The 17,477-nt window shown below is 46.7% G+C and overlaps 1 protein-coding gene across 1 annotated transcript in view; it reads right to left on the reverse strand.

The window, feature by feature from the left end:
- Positions 1-12,355: 12,355 nt before the first annotated feature.
- Positions 12,356-17,477, reverse strand: part of LOC106811023 (26S proteasome non-ATPase regulatory subunit 2-like) — a 21,965-nt gene continuing 16,843 nt past the window's right edge. The window contains exons 3-4 of the mRNA XM_014814540.1: positions 15,794-15,893; positions 12,356-14,182 (exon numbers count right to left, since the gene is read on the reverse strand). Of these exons, the coding sequence (XP_014670026.1) occupies positions 13,075-14,182; positions 15,794-15,893 (1,208 nt within the window). The 3' untranslated portion in view covers positions 12,356-13,074. The remainder of the gene's footprint in view (positions 14,183-15,793; positions 15,894-17,477) is intronic.

Genomic DNA, 17,477 nt, shown 5'->3' on the forward strand with positions numbered 1-17,477 from the left:
CAAAACTATGCTTTGTTTAGTTGCTTTTACCGATGGTAATATTATTTGAACATCTCTCATAGTTGTAAAGGCAACGTAACCTGTACGAAACAACTACAAATTATCCGAAAACTTGGTGTAATGCATACCCACAGATGTTACAGCAGTTAGAACTTAATTAGTACTCAATAAACAGATAAATTGCCCTAAGATACAACGCATGTCATATATGGTTGTAATCCCCATAAATAGTTTGTCTTAGTAGTTACTGGTGTCTTCCCTATTGAATCTGGCTCATTACTGGAATCAGCAGTGATATCTAGTTAATTTCACCGACAGGTGGTGCTGAGTGCAGGGATACTTGTCTGGATAACAAGAAAACCAACTCACTTCCAAGGAAAATTCCTTGAACTAATGAAATATGAACCTTGCTTAGAATGTTTAAATTAATTAAGTTGTTAAAGAAATCTATTAGTGGGGCAGATATGTAACAAAAATAGGTCGAAATGTTCACATCTGGCAGAAAGTGAAATTTTGCATACAGGGGTATTTTGACATGCTGAGTTCGAAAATTGAATATTACTATCTTGGGTTCTAAATTACCTGTGGCGCTGAAATTTAGTACACAAGGGCATTTCGTCATATGCAGGGTTTAAATAATGAATTAATTTGCAAATGTCTGACAAACCATATTGGCAAGCCATTTAATTCCAATATGCGCCACATGAAGAAAAATTGAACGATTACGATCTTGGGTTCTAAATGGACCTGCGGCCCGCATGAAATTTGGTACACAAGAGCATTTTGGACATGCTGGTTCAATAAACGCCGATTGCATTGCACATGCTCTGTGACAAACACATATGGCAGCATTTTGAATTCCAGTATGGCCGGACATGACGAACATTGAACCATTACTATCTTGGGTTCTAAATGACCTGCCGCGGCGCTGAAATTTGGTACACCAAGCAGCATTTTGCCATGCGCTGAGTTCAATAATGAATTGATTGATATGTCTGACAAACCATAAATGCGCAGCGCATTCTTAAAATTCCAGTATGGCCCGACATGGACGAAATGCTGAAAATCTTAGGTTCTAAATCACGTAAGGCACTGAAACTTGAACTCGCAGGAATTTTTATATGGCTGAGTTCAAGTTGTTTATATTAAGAGCAAAAAGGCCTATTCAAAATATTTTCGCTTACCAATTGAAAGCTGGTAACAATGCCAGCAAAAAGCGTTTTCCATCCATATTTACTATCTCCCTGTTGCTCTCATCTGGCGCAGCATTGACGAACACAAAAACATCAGATTCTGTGCAGTGGTAGATAGCTGGCGAGGAACATTTGGCAATTTCCAGCACACGGCCGTTTCTTACATTTGCCAAACTTGATCAGCTCATCGGCACGCCCTTTGAGGCCTCTGCCATTATTGTTCAACAATGACGCCAGCCATCATCGAGACATTTTTTCGCCCATGCCCATCGCAGGTGAAGGCAGCTCTGGGTTTGCAAATTCTGAGACTGTCCGCGAGATGTGACCAGCCTGAAAGACACGCCCTCTTCATATGATTGACGCCAGTGACTCTCTTGTTGGTGGAATGTCTTTCAATTGCCGATTTCCCTGAGCAAACAAGAAACCTCTCCAATGTTGTTTCATATCATCATTTGTTAGCTTCAGCGCGTGCATGTGAGAGATGATTTGAAGACGTCCTTCAAGTTAGCGCATGGGAATCCATAGTATTCACGGCCGTGAAGCCTTTTGCCAATCCCAGCATATGGCATAAACAGTATCGGCATCCGGAAACATGCGTCAGGAACAAAGGCCGCCATGAGCGTTCAGGGGCCAATGTGAGTCGCAATACGGCGTGAGCAGCAATGATGCACGAAATTGTATTCCATGTCCCAAATGCCAACCCACATTGCACAGTCGTCCATAACGCNGCCTGATAAAGTGCTAGCCTTACAGTGCGATCCGTGGAGGCACTGGCCAAACACCGAATATGACAGATTTGTGGATGTCAAGCACATACAGGTCTTTACTGTCTTCCGCGAACGGGTTTCCCAGTTTTTCAAATAAACTGATTGTATTATTGAGATCTGATGCAAACGATTTCTGGACACTAAAAAATTGTTCGTGGTGGCGGACATCAGTTTGCCACTGTCTTTGAAACTGATCCTCAAACTCACTCAGGATTCTGGCTATTTCTGCACCAGCCACCATCCACCGGCGAAGAGCCCCTTCATTCTCGGTAATTCCAATGACTCCACCATCACCTTTTACTGACTCACGAGTCACGACACACGTTTTGCTGTTCGTGTATCTGATCGTGTGCCAAAGCAGAGAACTTGTGTGATGACTTCTGAGTGACAAAGTTCCCCTTGACAAATTCACGATGGATATCCACGGAATCGTTTGGAATCGCGCGCGTGCGTACCATATGTGTCTGTGCGCGCGCGTGTGCGCACATGTGTGTGTGTGCGCACGCGTGCGTACTGTATGTGTGTGCGCGCTTGCGTACTGTATGTGTGTGTGTGTGTGTGTGTGTGTGCGTGTGTGCGTGTATGTGTGTGTGCGCGCGCGTGTGTGTGCGTGTGTGTGCGCGCGTGTGTGTAGTAGATAGTATTGTTCAACATTTCGTCATGTTGGCCATACTGGAATTTAAGATGGCTGCCATATGGTTTGACAGACATGTCAAATCAATCCATTATTGAAGTCAGCATGTCAAAATGCTCTTGTGTACCAAATTTCAGCACCGCAAGTCATTTAGAACCCAAGATAGTAATGTTCAATGTTTCGTCATGGTGGCCATATTGGAATTCAAAATGCCTGCCATATGGTTTGTCAGACATTTCAAATCAATCCATTATTGAAGTCAGTATGTCAAAATGCTCTTGTGTACCAAATTTCAGCGCCGCAAGTCATTTAGAACCCAAGATAGTAATGTTCAATGTTTCGTCATGGTGGCCATATTGGAATTTAAAATGGCTGCCATATGGTTTGTCAGACATTTCAAATCAATCCATTATTGAAGTCAGCATGTCAAAATGCTCTTGTGTACCAAATTTCAGCGCCGCAGGTCATTTAGAACCCAATATAGTAATGTTCAATGTTTCGTCATGGTGGCCATATTGGAATTCNACGGTCTTGCAGCATTACCCCCAGTCTGAAATTACCCCCTGCAAATTATATCTGTGTCGCCCATAGGTGGGGTAAAATTCAGACTGGGGTAATCTCAGCACCGGCGCTGTCACGCGTCTTGAGGATTACCCCCAGTCTAGAAATTTATCCCCTGCCCAAATTATATCCTGTGTGCCCATAGGTGGCGTAAATTCACGATGGGTAATCTCAGACCGGCTGTCACGATCGGAGCATTACCCTCCAGTCTTGAAATTACCCCATGTAAATTATATGTCCTGTGTGCCCATAGGTGCGGTAAATTCAGACTGGGTAATCTTCAGACCGGTCTGGCAATTGTTCGCGCACAGTATATCGTACCCGGCTGCTGCACAGTAGGACAGGTTAGGAGGAAGAGGAAGTGGTAGAGCCGAGGAGGCGAGAGGAGGAGGAGCGGGAGAAGCGTGATGGGAAGGAGCGAGGAAGGGAGGAGAGAGAAGGTGACTGGAGGAGGGAGGAGGGGAAGGTGATGGAGGAGCGAGGAGAGGCAGCGAACGGTGAAGAATGGAGGAGGGAGGAGTGAGGAGGAGCGAGAGAGAAGTGATGGAGGAAGGGGAGGAGGAGAAGGAGGCGAGAAGGTGATGGAGGGGAGGAGGAGGAGGAGGCAGGAGGAGGGGAGGCAGGAGGCGAAGAAGGTGATGGAGGTGAGGAGAGGGGAGGAGGCAGGAGGAGGAGGAGGGAGGAGGAGGAGGAGGAGAGAAGGTTGATGGAGTAGTGGCGGAGGAGGAGGGGCAATGAAGATGAATAGGATGGCAGGGAGGCGGAAGGAGGAGGAGGGGAGAAGTGATGGAGTAGGGGGAAGATGAGCAGAGAAGGTGATGGAGGACGGGAGGAGGAGGAGGAGAGAGGGAAGTGAATGGAGGAGGATGGAAGAGGAGAGACAGGTGATGAGTAGTAGGGGGAGGAGGAGGAGGAGAGAAGGTGATGAGTAGGGGGAGGTGAGGAGGAGGGAGGACGGAGGTGAGAGAAGGAGAAAGGGAGCAAGGTGCATGGAGGAGGCGAGGAAGACGGAGCAGAGGTGATGAGTTAGGGTGAAAGGAGGAGCTAGCGAAGGAGAGGAGGAGGGAGAAGCGGATTGGAGGAGGAGGAGGAGGGGAGAAGGTGCATGGGAGAGGAAGGAGTAGGGCCCAGGAGAGGAGGAGCGGGAGAAGGTGCATGGAGTAGGGAGCAAGGCAGGGGGAGAAGCTGGTTAGCAGGAAGAAGGGGGAGAAGGAGGGAAGCGTACGACGCACTTCCTTCCTTCTCCTCCTGTCTCCACCGCTTCTCCCTTCTCCCCCTCCTCCTCCACCACTTCCTTCTCCCCCTCCTTCTCCCCTTCCCTTCTCCACCAGCTTCTCCCCCTCCTCCTCCACAGCTCTTCTCTCATCCTCCTTCTCCATCCACCTTTCTCTTCTTCTCCCCTTCCTCTCTTCTCCACCTAGCTTCTCCCTTCTACCTCCACAAACCTTCTTCCCTTCTCTCCCTCCTCCACCAGCTCCCTTCTCCCCTTCTCCATTCTCCACCAGCTTCTCCCCCTCCTCCTTCTCCACCAGCTTCTCCCATCCCTCCTTCTCACCACCTTTCTCTTTCTCCCCTTCCTCCTTCTTCACCAGCTTCTTCCCCTCCTCCTTCTCCCTTCTCCCCCTCCTCCTCCACCAGCTCCCTTCTCCCACTCCTTCTCCCCTTCTCCCTTCTTCACCCCTCCCTCCTCCACAGCTCCCTTCTCACCCCTCCTTCTCTCCCTTCCTCCTTCTCCACCAGCTTCTCCCCTTCTTCTTCCTCCACCAGCTTCTCCCTCCTCCTACACACCTTCTCCCTTCTCCCCTCCTCCTCCACCAGCTTTCCCTCCTCCTTCTCCACCACCATCCCTTCTCCCCTCCTCCTCTCCACAGTCTTCTTCCCTCCTCCTTCTCCACCAATTCTCCCTTCTTCCCCTTCCGTCCTTCGCCACTCAGCTTCCTCCCTCCTCCTCGCCCACCTTCTCCTTTCTTCCCCCTCCTCCCTCCACCAGCTCCTTCACCCCCTGCCTTACTCCACTTTCCCTATCTCCCCTCCTCCTCCACCAGGCTCCCTTCTCCCCCTTCCTTCTCTCCTTCCTCATTCTCCACAGCTTCTCTCCCCTCCTCACCACCTTCTCCCTTTCCCCCTCCTCCTTCTCCACCAGCTTCTCCCTCCCTCCTTCTCCACCACCTTCTCCTTCTCCCCCTCCTCCTTCTCCACCAGCTTCTCCCCCTCACTTTCTTCTCACCAGCTTCTCTCTTCTTCCCCCTGCCTCTCCACCAGCCTTCCCTCTCTCCCCCTCCTTGCTCCCTTTCTCCTTCTCCACCAGCTTCTCCCCCTCCTCCTTCGCAACCACTTCTCTCCCTCCCACGCACCTTCTCCCTTGCTCCCCCTCCTCCTTCTCCACCGCTTCTCCCCTCCACCACCTCTCTTCTCCCCTTCCTCCTTCTCACACCAGCTTCTCCCCTCCTCCTTTCTCCAACACACCTTCTCACCTTCTCCCTTCCTCCTTCATCCACAGGCTTCTCCCCTCCCCTTCTCCACACCTTCTTCCTTCTCCCCTTCCTCCTTCTCCACCAGCTTTCCCTTCCTCCTTCTCCACCACCTCTCCCCTTCTCCCCTTCCTCCTTCTCCACCAGCTTTCTCCCATCTCCCCTTCCTCATTCCTACCCATATTGAGTCGGTCATTACGGCCGTCGTGCGTATAAGCCATATGGATCTGCCCCCACACGCTTGGCTAATGTGACGTGGCAGTCTCAGTTAACCAATGGCTAATTTTTGCTACTGCGCTTTACACCCAGCACCCTCGTTGCGCATGCCGTGGCGCATGCGCAGTAGCGCTAGGGCTGGTAATTTCAGACTTGGGGGGGGGTAATCTCAGACCGTGACCACCGCGCTACGGGCAGATCTTTGCATAATACTCTTCTTTCTCAAGCCGGTAGCGGAGAATCATTTGCATAATATATTATAGAATACCATATAGACACATGCTCTTAGCTATACTCTCTGTGAATATTTAGTTTATTGACGGCACGATTAGTCAAATATTAGCAGAATATATCGTTACCGTCATCTCCCTTACCGCCTTGAATATAGACACTCCCTAAGCAGGCTGCACTGCACCGAATCTGGCCCGCCTGTCACGTGACAGTTGTTCAGAAACTGGCGACGCGCCGCGCCTGGGTATGATCCTTCTACTTCTATTTATTTCTGTGATTCCGCCCCACTAATTAATGTAGCAAGTTGTAGCAGCGACTTTTGATTCAAATTGACATCCTCGCCGCAGCCATCTATCGGTAAAAATAATTCAATATGCGCACAATTGCGACCTTTGGTTTCATAGAAACACAATAATGCCCACCATGCATAATGATATTATCTGTATCTAGGTGGACCCGACGCGCCATTATTGAAATACACTACACAACACACCACCACACACACACCACACACACACCACACACACAAACACACACACACAACACACACACACACAGCACCACACACACACACACCACACACACACACACACACAACCACCACACACAACACAACACCGCCACATACCATACAAACCAGAGAGACATGATACAAGATTGCCGTGCGCACAGCTTTGCTGTGGATCCTGAGCGCTGTGTCGGCGCGAATGCAGACGCCGCAGTTCCGCGGGATATGCGCACGCGACGCGCGAGATGTTTCAAGTATGAAGCGCTGTCCGCAGTGGAATGACGTGCGCCAAATTCGAGCCCGGCGCACGTCTCCACCCCCCCCCCCCCCCAGTGGTCAGCGGATGCCGCTCTGTAGTTTTGGAAGATAACATGAAGACTCTTGTTCTAAAATTAAGAACTATCGGCCGGCTAAATAAGCAGCAATATACATGACCTTTCTGAATTTCTTGACTAGTCAGTCAAAGGGCTTTGTTGGCGAGTCCATTATCGCAGAGCTTCCAATTTGAAATGGCCCATGAAAATTGCTCAACGTGGAATTGCTGCTTTCGGCAACTCCAAAGAAAAAACAATTTTGTCTCCCTCTTAATGCACCCTCCCTGATCATCACGCATTCAGTGCGTAAACAATAATAGTGGGCAGATATTGTAACAAAAATAGGTCGAAAATGTTCACATCCGGCAGAAAGTGTCTGAAATTTTGCATACAGGGGTATTTTGTCTATTTTGACACATGCTGAGTTCGACAAAATTGCCGGATCCAAGCAGGGTCTGACGACTAAATCGGCCGCGCATCTTGATTCCAATATGCCGCATAATGAAACATTAATAATTACTATCTTGGGTTCAAACATGCACCTGTGGCGCTTGAAAATTTACGTACACAAGGGCATTTCGGACATGCAGGTTAATAATGAAGTTAATTTTGAATTCTGACAAACCATATGGGCAGCCATTTTGAATCCGCAATATGGCCACATGAAACGAAAATTGAAACATTACTATCTGCGGTTCTCTAAATGACATGTGGCGCTTAATATTTGGTACACACAGAGCATTTTCACACTGCTGACGTTTCAATAATGGATTGATTTGACCAATTCTGACAACCATATGGCAGCCATTTGTGAATTCCAGTATGGCGACATGACAAAACATGAACATTACTATCTTAATTGGGTTCTAATGACCTGCCGGCGCCTTGAAATTTGGGTACACAAGAGCCTTTTGCCATGCTGAGTTCAATAATGCATTTGGATTTGACATGTCTGACAAACCATATGGCAGCCATTTTAAATTCGCAGTTTGGCCACATGCACGAAACATTGCAACATTACTATCTTGGGGGTTCTAAATGCACTCTGCGGTGCTGAAATTTGGTACACAAGAGCATTTTGCCATGCTGAGTTTAATAATGGATTGATTTGACATGTTTGACAAACCATATGGGAGCCATCTTAAATTCTAGTATGGCCGACATGACGAAATGCCTGAAAATCTTAGGTTGCTAAATCACGTAAGGCACTGAAACTTGAAACTCAAGGATTTTTTATATGGCTGAGTTCAATTGTTTCAATAGAGCAAAAAGCCTATTCCAAAATATTTTCCTCACAAATTTGAAAGCTGTAACATGCCGCAAGACGTTTTCCATCCATTTTACTTTTTTCTGTTGCTCATCTGGGAAGCATTGTCCGGAGCAAAAACACAGTTCTGTGCATGGTAGATTAGCCGCGGAACATTTGCAATTTCCAGCACACCGTTTCTTACATTTTGCCACTTGATCAGCTCTTGGCACCCCTTTGACGCCTCTGCCATTATTGTCCAAAATGGACGCCAGTCATCATCAGCATTTTTCGCCCATCCCCAATCTGCAGGTGAAGGCAGCTCTGGGTTTGCAATTTGAGACTGTTCCCAGATGTGACCAGCCTGAAAGACTGCCCCTCTTCACATGTTGACGCAGTGACTCGATCCTTTGTCGCGTGGAATGTTTTCCAATTGCGATTTCCCTGAGCAAACAGCTGCTTCCGCTGCTTTGTTCACTTTCTTCAGAAGGCGAAGTTTTACTGTACAGAACAACGAAGAACCTCTCTATTGTTGTTCATGTCATCATTTGTTACTTCAGCTGGTGCATGTGAGAGATGATTGAAGACCTCCTTCAAGTTAGGCATGGAATTCCATATGTTCCACACGGTCCTTTTGCCAATCCCAGATATGGCAGAAACAGTATCGCATCCGGAAACACGTGCAGGAACAAAAGGCACCATGAGCGTTCAGGGCCAATGTGAGTCGCAAATATTGTTGAGCAGCAATGTGCCTGAAATTGTTTCCACGTCCAAATGCCAACCACATTGCACAGCCGTCCATAACGCCTTGCCCATCGCGATCGCCAACACAAACCACATCCGTGTCCGTTGCCATGGAATTACTATACTTCTGTGCCCCCGCTGATATGCATGCCAAGCATGTAGCAACATGCGTGAATCAGCCTCTTTCATGCGTACATGGCTCAATTGAGAAACATCAGAATAGGGCTTTGATTTAACCTCTTCTTCATTGGTTGTTAGAAAGATATTTTCACTTCTGGACAGCCATCGTTTGCCAGAGCATCTGCAAGGAAACTGAATAGTGTCTTTTTTGTTGGAATCTACACGAAAGGAAAGCTGCTCCAGTTTCGTCGTACGGATGTCTGTTCAGTCACATGGAGTGGTATGCCAGTGCCACGACCAAGCCTGGTGCTTCCTTTGAGACGCGTCCGTTCTGTAGGTGTCCCACACTAGATCAACACGCAATAACCAGACTCCTCGTTTAACTTTCGGGCAATGTACGGAAGGAAACTGTTTCTGTGCATAGTCACCAAATGTCCTGACCACACTGTTGCACTTCGTAGGCTCCACTCCAACTGGTGGACTAAGGCAGCCCCATCAAAAATGCTAACTACTTCTTTCGGCATATCATGAGGACGTGGCGCTAATGCTTCCAACCACGGCAAATGTTAAGCTTTTCCGGTCGGTGGGCGCATTGTATTTATATCTTCAGCCAATGCTGGTGGCCACCCATGACACGCATGTTCAAAGAATGTATCAAGATCACCGGCCATCTCTTGCTTGGCAAGAAATGTACATTCGTGAGAACAGCGCCACATTACTTTTCATACTTCATGATAGCCTACTTGTAATCTTCGCCTGAGACTTTCCATGTGTGTTCTTGGGCTTCGATTTGAACAGTGGCAGATTGTTCTTTGAAATGGTATCATAGAAATTGACGGAAGGATCCTTGATTCGCTGCTCCACAAATCTGTCATATCGTGTTTTGCCAGTGTCCTCCACGGATCGCACTGTGGCTATCACTTCATCAGGCATGATGACTTTGGTGTCAAGCACATACAGGTCTTTACTGTCTTCCGCGAACGGGTTTTCCAGTTTTTCAAATGAACTGATTGTATTATTGAGATCTGATGCAAACGATTTCTGGACACTAAGCAATTGTTCGTGGTGGCGGACATCAGTTTGCCACTGTCTTTGAAACTGGTCCTCAAACTCACTCAGGATTCTGGCTATTTCTGCACCAGCCACCATCCACCGGCGAAGAGCCCCTTCATTCTCGGTAATTCCAATGACTCCACCATCACCTTTCACTATAGCGTTCTGCTGTTCGTGTATCTGATCGTGTGCCAAAGCAGAGAACTTGTGTGATGACTTCTGAGTGACAAAGTTTCCCTTGACAAATTCACAATGGATATCCACGGAATCGTTTGGAAGTTCCTGAAGGTCCATTACATGCACTGTCAACCATCTGGCATAATGGTAATGGTCCATGGCAAACATCCACGGAATGATTGCCGTCAGGGGCTCCACATACAGCGTGTAGTTGGCCTCCCGTTGTGATTTTATGAATGCCAAGAGAATGCCACGTACTGTATGTGTGTGCGTGCTTGCGTACTGTATGTGTGTGTGTGTGTGTGTGTGTGTGTGTGTGTGCGCGTGCGTGTGTGCGCGCGTGTGTGTGTGTGTGTGTGCGTGCATGTGTGTGCGCACGCGTGTGTGTGCGTGTGTGTGCGCGCGTGTGTGTAGTAGATAGTATTGTTCAACATTTCGTCATGTCGGCCATACTGGAATTTAAGATGGCTGCCATATGGTTTGACAGACATGTCAAATCAATCCATTATTGAAGTCGGCATGTCAAAATGCTCTTGTGTACCAAATTTCAGCGCCGCAAGTCATTTAGAACCCAAGATAGTAATGTTCAATGTTTCGTCATGGTGGCCATATTGGAATTCAAAATGGCTGCCATATGGTTTGTCAGACATTTCAAATCAATCCATTATTGAAGTCAGCATGTCAAAATGCTCTTGTGTACCAAATTTCAGCGCCGCAGGTCATTTAGAACCCAAGATAGTAATGTTCAATGTTTCGTCATGGTGGCCATATTGGAATTCAAAATGGCTGCCATATGGTTTGTCAGACATGTCAAATCAATCCATTATTGAACTCAGCATGTCAAAATGCTCTTGTGTACCAAATATAAGCGCCACATGTCATTTAGAACCCAAGATAGTAATGTTCAATGTTTCGTCATGGTGGCCATATTGGAATTCAAGATGGCGGCCGATCCATTGGTCAGATCTCTTGGATCCGGCAATTTTTGAAATCAGCGCCCCAAAATACCCCTGTATACAAAATTTCACCCTTTCTGCCAGATGTGAACATTTTTTTCACATATCTGCCCCACTAATAACAGAGATGAAATTGCGTTGAGTTTGTGGCTCTTGAGGCACGGGCATTGACGTAGAAGACTGTTGAAAGCACAGGCACTTGGAACTTCTCAATAAAAATAAATATTCACACAATTTTTCACAATGATCCACCGCCTGTGTGCAAAATAGGTTCACGAACGTATGTGAAACATTTACGGTTAGTACTTACTGTGACATATCCGTGACTAACTGACACCACTGAATTGGTAAAATGTTTCATGCACCTTGAGAAATTCTGAGAAAGTACGAGGTTATCATCGCAGAACTCCCGACACCGACCATCCTGATGTAACAAAGCTATATGTAAACAAACAGGCGTGTTGCGAGGTGTCTGCCTCCGATATCCATTTCGAGGCCCGCTAAGCCAAGCATAAAGCGCGTGGGCAAGACGTCACACACACAGCTACGTTCATTGGCTAAAACAATCGAGTAGCGCGGTCAGGGATTTTCGGATTTCTTTAATTTTAAGAAAAACTTCAATGTGAAATGAATGACGCACTCGTTCACTTCCGAAAGCGGGTAAAAATGCCGAATTTTCCCACTTCGATGCAAAATGCATTGGCCGGGCCTTTCATTATTTACGAAAAGCAAACAGTCTCGCCAAACACCTACACGCAGTAATTGGTCACGTCATTGACGCCCCATTCAGTGTCAATCAACGAAGAAGGCGGGGCTTATTCTGATTACGGAGATGCGAAAATTCAACAGAAGGACGTAGCGCAGTGCGCTAAACAGCGTGTTATTTTCGTTTTTGTGCCAAACTATCGTAGGAAACCGTTCTAGCCTAGCAGAATGCCCTAATTCTTGAGATCGGCGATTCCGTACCTCAATGGGTCCCCACCTTTGAAATTATAACGGAGAGGTGCGGCGTACGCTGTGATTGGAAGACACAAAGTGCCAATCCTCGGCGCGCCTCGGCATCATGGCCACATCACGTCGAGCACGAAAACAATATCCTCCGCTGCACACGTGCAGAGGCTAATAAAGAGATTCTCTCAAAAATTCACCCAAAACAATACACAATAATGTGAATATAATAGTTTTTTATTTATTCGGAAAAAAGTTTCTCCATCTCATTTCCAATACCTAGCATGACATTTCAAAACGCTTACATTTAGATATAATACATTCCAGTATTGAACTATATGTACCACTTAGTATGTAACATTTTGTCCAGAGCTAATACTTTCATAAGAATGATCAATGCTAACTATCAAACTCATGATGCAGAAGAATCATGTGTATAATACTAGCTACATCTAAAATACATATATAATCTTTGCTTGCTTTGCCTTCACTCGACTACTAAAATAATAATGAGTAAGTAAATGTGGTAATAATAAGATTAGATGATATCCGTTAATAAAGTGGACGACAGTCAGTTATGGAGAAAATGAGTTGCAGGTGCTGCCATAGCGTACACGCGGCGTGTACTACATACAACACTTGATGGTTTGGTTTATACCTCTGTTGCTTGAAGTACCTTGGCGGTATTGTAATTATTTATCATGTGCTTTGTTACTTAAACAATGTCGCTAAGGTACGCTGCCACATTTAAACAGATGCACTCGCTTCTCTTAGCATCAAAGAACGTAAATTTCCACCTTATGCGACACAACCCACGGCATTTCAATTACACGTTGAGAACTCCGAGCTACCGAAAGGGGGAGAAACCGTCAAACGACGGCGACTATGCTATACACCCCACCCCAGGCTGCCCGCGCGCAACCCGACAGTGCTGCCTACGTGCCAGACTCGTACGCAGGATTCTTCTTCAGGATGACGAAGCCCTCCATGACGGGAGTCAGCGAGATGTACTCCTCCGTCGCTAGCTCGGCGCGCTCTCCGTGCGCAAGCAGCACAGGCGTCGTGTGCGTCTGGAAGCCTGTGATCGTCTTTGGCTTCCCGGCTTGCCCGACGACGTCGACGGCTTGGCCGACGCGCACGGAGACGGGCAGCGGGTGAGCCTCGTCATCGAGCGTGACGAGCATGCGCGGCTGCATCGCGGCGACGGCGTAGTACAGCATGTAGTGTGAGCGGCCGAGCACGATATTCTTCACGTCGAGGAACGCGACGAGCGTCGCCAGCAACCCGCCGACGGCGACGGGCGACATGATCGCGCGGTCGCTGTGATACGGCGACAGCGTCAGTGTGCCCTTGCCGAGGTGCGTCAGGCCCTGCGCAAGCCGAACCATGAAGAGGTTCGCTGGGTCCTTCGCGTGGTAGACGGCGAGCTGACGCAGCATCGCGGCGAGGCGCGCGTTGTTCGTGCCCGCGCCGAGCATGCCCATCGCGAAGATTGCGTTGTGCGCCACCTCCTGGTCGCTGTCGTGCGAGAACTTGCTCAGCGTTTCCATGATGCTCAGGTTCGGGTTCGAGACGGAGATCAGAGCGAGCGCGAGCGGCACGGCACGGCGTATCGTCGGTTCGCCGTAGCGTAGCAGGTGACCGAACGAGCGGAACGACATCTCCGAGCCGATGTCCTCACCCATCGCAATCAGTGCGATGCCGAGCACGGCGACCGCCTGCTGCGATGACAGGTCGGCCTTCCCTTTCTTCTCCTTCTCCTCCTCCTCCTCCTTCTCCTTCTTCTCGTCTTTCTTCTTGCTGCGCTCGTCCTTCTTCGCGTCCTTGGCGTCGTCGGTGTCGGTGTGCTCGTAGTGCTCACTGCAGATGTGGAGCAGGCGCTGCACCTTGAGCACGTTGCCCGTGCCTGCGTACGCGCACACGTCGACGAGAACGGACGCCATGCCGCGGAACGGCTCCGGCAGCACCTCGAGCGCCGCGATCACGGCGTCGATCGATTCCTGCTTGCCGAGGAAGTTGAGACCAAGAGCCAGCGGCACGAACCTGCAAGGACGCGTTGCTGATTAATTAATGAGGAGATAACAATTTAAATCTTAATTGTTAATCAGTGCTAATACAATGAATATATATGTGTATTCTACATATAGTAACAGTTAAAGGAATAATAGGTCCATTGATTATGCAATGTTGACGAATGCTAGAGTAACTGGCACCTTATGTAGTTAATAAGTGCATTACCTTATAGCCAAACGCGTATTAGTTTGTCCAATATCACTGCTGGTTACTAAAAAATGTCTAATTGAAATCTGCAGTCCAAGAAATCAGTTGACTGAGTTGTTTACAGTTTCCATTCAGTTTCAAACCGCTGGGTGTGATACAGATTTATAGTGCACCGGACATTTTCGCACGCATGCTCGGCCGTACGCAATGCTATCATCAGTGATTTCGTAAACACGGACACTCGTGATAAGGAACTTTTTGTCAAGGCTGTCCATGTGCGTCCGTGATTAGTACGTGTGTTTTACTCCATTTCCATGTTTAGTCCATGGCCGTGGTTACACCGCTGACACCTCCATTTCATCTGGCGTCCAAAACATACGGGCCGCACAAATGTTTATGTCATCGGCGACTTATCGCTTGACTCCTGGATGACATTTACGGCACGTAAATGAATATCAACAACCGATTTCAAGTCTTGCTTGTAATGTAACCAGCAGTGATATTGGACAAACTAATACGCGTTAGGCTATAAGGTTACGTACTTATTAACTACACAAGGTGCCAGTTACTCTAGCATTCGTCAGCATTGCATAATCAATGGACCTATTATTCCTTTAAACCTCAATTATCCGAACGAGACGGGCGGGGAGTATTTTGTCCGGATAACTGATCTGATCGTATTAAATTGTTAAATATTCACAGGACCTTGAGATCTTGTTCGGATAATTGATGTTCGGATAACCGAGGCTTGACTGTATACACATGCTAACATATAGAATAATGATGTATATAGCAGGGTAAAATCGATTTTTCCGCGGACCTGCGATGAGGTGTAGTATAAATAACGTGCACATCGACAACGACTGAAATCTACAACTGTTAATCAGTACATAGACTGTGAACATGTTTCCTATATGTTCATGCTAATGCAGATAGTGATAATGAATACAAAAATAAAATATAGTTTTCTACGAACCTGCAACGAAGCTTAGTATAAGTAATGTGCGCTCATTTAATGATGGAAATTTAATTGTTAATCCATGCCAACATATATGTTGATAATGATCAGGATAATGATAAATGAAAGGATAGATAATGATGAGTAAAATCTAGTTTTCTACAATCCTGCGACAAGACATCATCGAGTAATTAACACATGTATAGCGATAACAAGCGAAATCTAATTTTTCATCCTTGTTAACACACACATATATATATGTATATAGTGATAATGCCTAGGAGAGTGAAATCTAGTTTTCTAGAACCTCCGTTTATTTCTAAAACCTACAATTAGTTAATACATGTTTGGAGACATAAAGCGATAATACAGTGATACACCTATTAGTAGTAGCTGCTACAAACTATGTATGTTGATAATGAGTCAAATCTAATTGTAAAATATCGAAGGTGAAGTTATATTAATTATCTGTTTACCTGGCATATGTATTCTTTAGATCACTCTCACTCTTTTCCATAAGCGTTTGTAAGATGGTGGATGTGACCTCACTGTTGCATGAGCCAACTGCAATCATGCCTACAACAAACATCCCAAAGCACTTTATATAACGTAGTACAGTCAAACTTCATTACAACGTACCTCCAGGGACCTTAAGAATCAGTACGTTATAATGATAGTTCGTTGTAACCAATTCCCATAAAATGAACGCTCAATAGCTAAAAGTTCAATAGTGTTACTAAGGCTAAGCGACTGGGGAAGTCCCGAAACAGTGCTGCTCGAGCTACAAGGTTTCCCGCCGTACGTTGTAACGAAGGCTAGTATGCATTTTTCCAGTGAAAATTTGAACGTTGTATTGAAGTTTACGTTATAAAGGTGTACGTTGTAAACGATACTGGCAAATGGAATTATGCATTACATAAATTGCGGACTTGGAGATGTGTGCGTTGTAGCAGTGTAAACGTTATAAACAGGGTATGTAGTAACGAAGTTCAACTGTACACAGAACCAAAAAATACACTCTGTATCCATTCATTTAAAAGCTACCATTACACAGTGAATACTACAGACTATGAACTGGAATAAACGAATAAAACACGAACTAAACATGGACTATTACGAAGCTAATTACAGTCCATTGCAAAATACACAGACTGCCAAGCAGTAAGCACGGACTGCTAACGGACTGCTTATTAACAATTTCCCTGCCAGCTTGGCAGCCCCACACACCAGCAGCGGGAGCTTTTGAAGCAAACAAATGTTAACAGGCACTGATACTCTAGCTAGGCCATAATAAAAATATTGTTTGTTTGCCCTCACCCGACCAATCCGCCAAAAAGCGGCCGACTCAAAAAATTTTATTGATCTTTTTTCTTCTTCTTTTTTTAACAAATTGTATCACTGTACATTATATAAATCTGTAGGCAATACATTATATGTACCAAGCAAAAGAAACATTCAACATAAAAGGTATCTCCACACAAGCACACCCGAGCATGTAGACACTACGCTGAATTTGTAAAAAGACCCCCGCCCTCAAAAAAAAGAAGCCGACCTACCTACCCAAACTTTTCAGCCTGGGTCGGGTGAGGGCAAACAAAGATTTGTTTAATTGTGGCCCTGCTTACCATCGCTGGCTGCCGCGACGGACCCCCGACTCTTATCCCAGTTCTCACGCCTGGGCGCAGACACACATCATCTGTCACCAGTGGACCAAACTGGATCGAGTGTGGAGCGAGCGAGGCAACAGCTAGCAGAGAAATCCACATACTACGGACATAATAATCACCGACTCTCAGTTAACACTAACAGTCCGGTGCTTATCCCTTAGCAGTCCATGTATTTACAATGGACTGTAATTACCTCCGTAATAGTCCGTGGCTCTCCGTGCGTTTTGCACCATTTACGTGTTTAGTCCCTGTTTTATCCGTTTATTCCAGTTCGTAGTGATGAGAGAGAAGTCTCCCCTCTCACGTCTTCTCTCACTCTCTCCGTCACTTCTCCTCGCGCTCCGTCTACTTCTCTCCGCTCTCATGGCTCGCATCCCCGCCCACATCGCCTCATCTCTCTCTTCATCGCTCTCGCTCTCTCTCTCTCTCCTTTCTCCCGTCTCATCTATCTCTCTCTCTCTCTCATGTGCCTTCTCTCGCACGCTCATCTCTC

Source organism: Priapulus caudatus, unplaced genomic scaffold, assembly GCF_000485595.1.
Source record: "Priapulus caudatus unplaced genomic scaffold, Priapulus_caudatus-5.0.1 Scaffold496, whole genome shotgun sequence".
Lineage (NCBI taxonomy): Eukaryota > Metazoa > Priapulida > Priapulimorpha > Priapulimorphida > Priapulidae > Priapulus > Priapulus caudatus.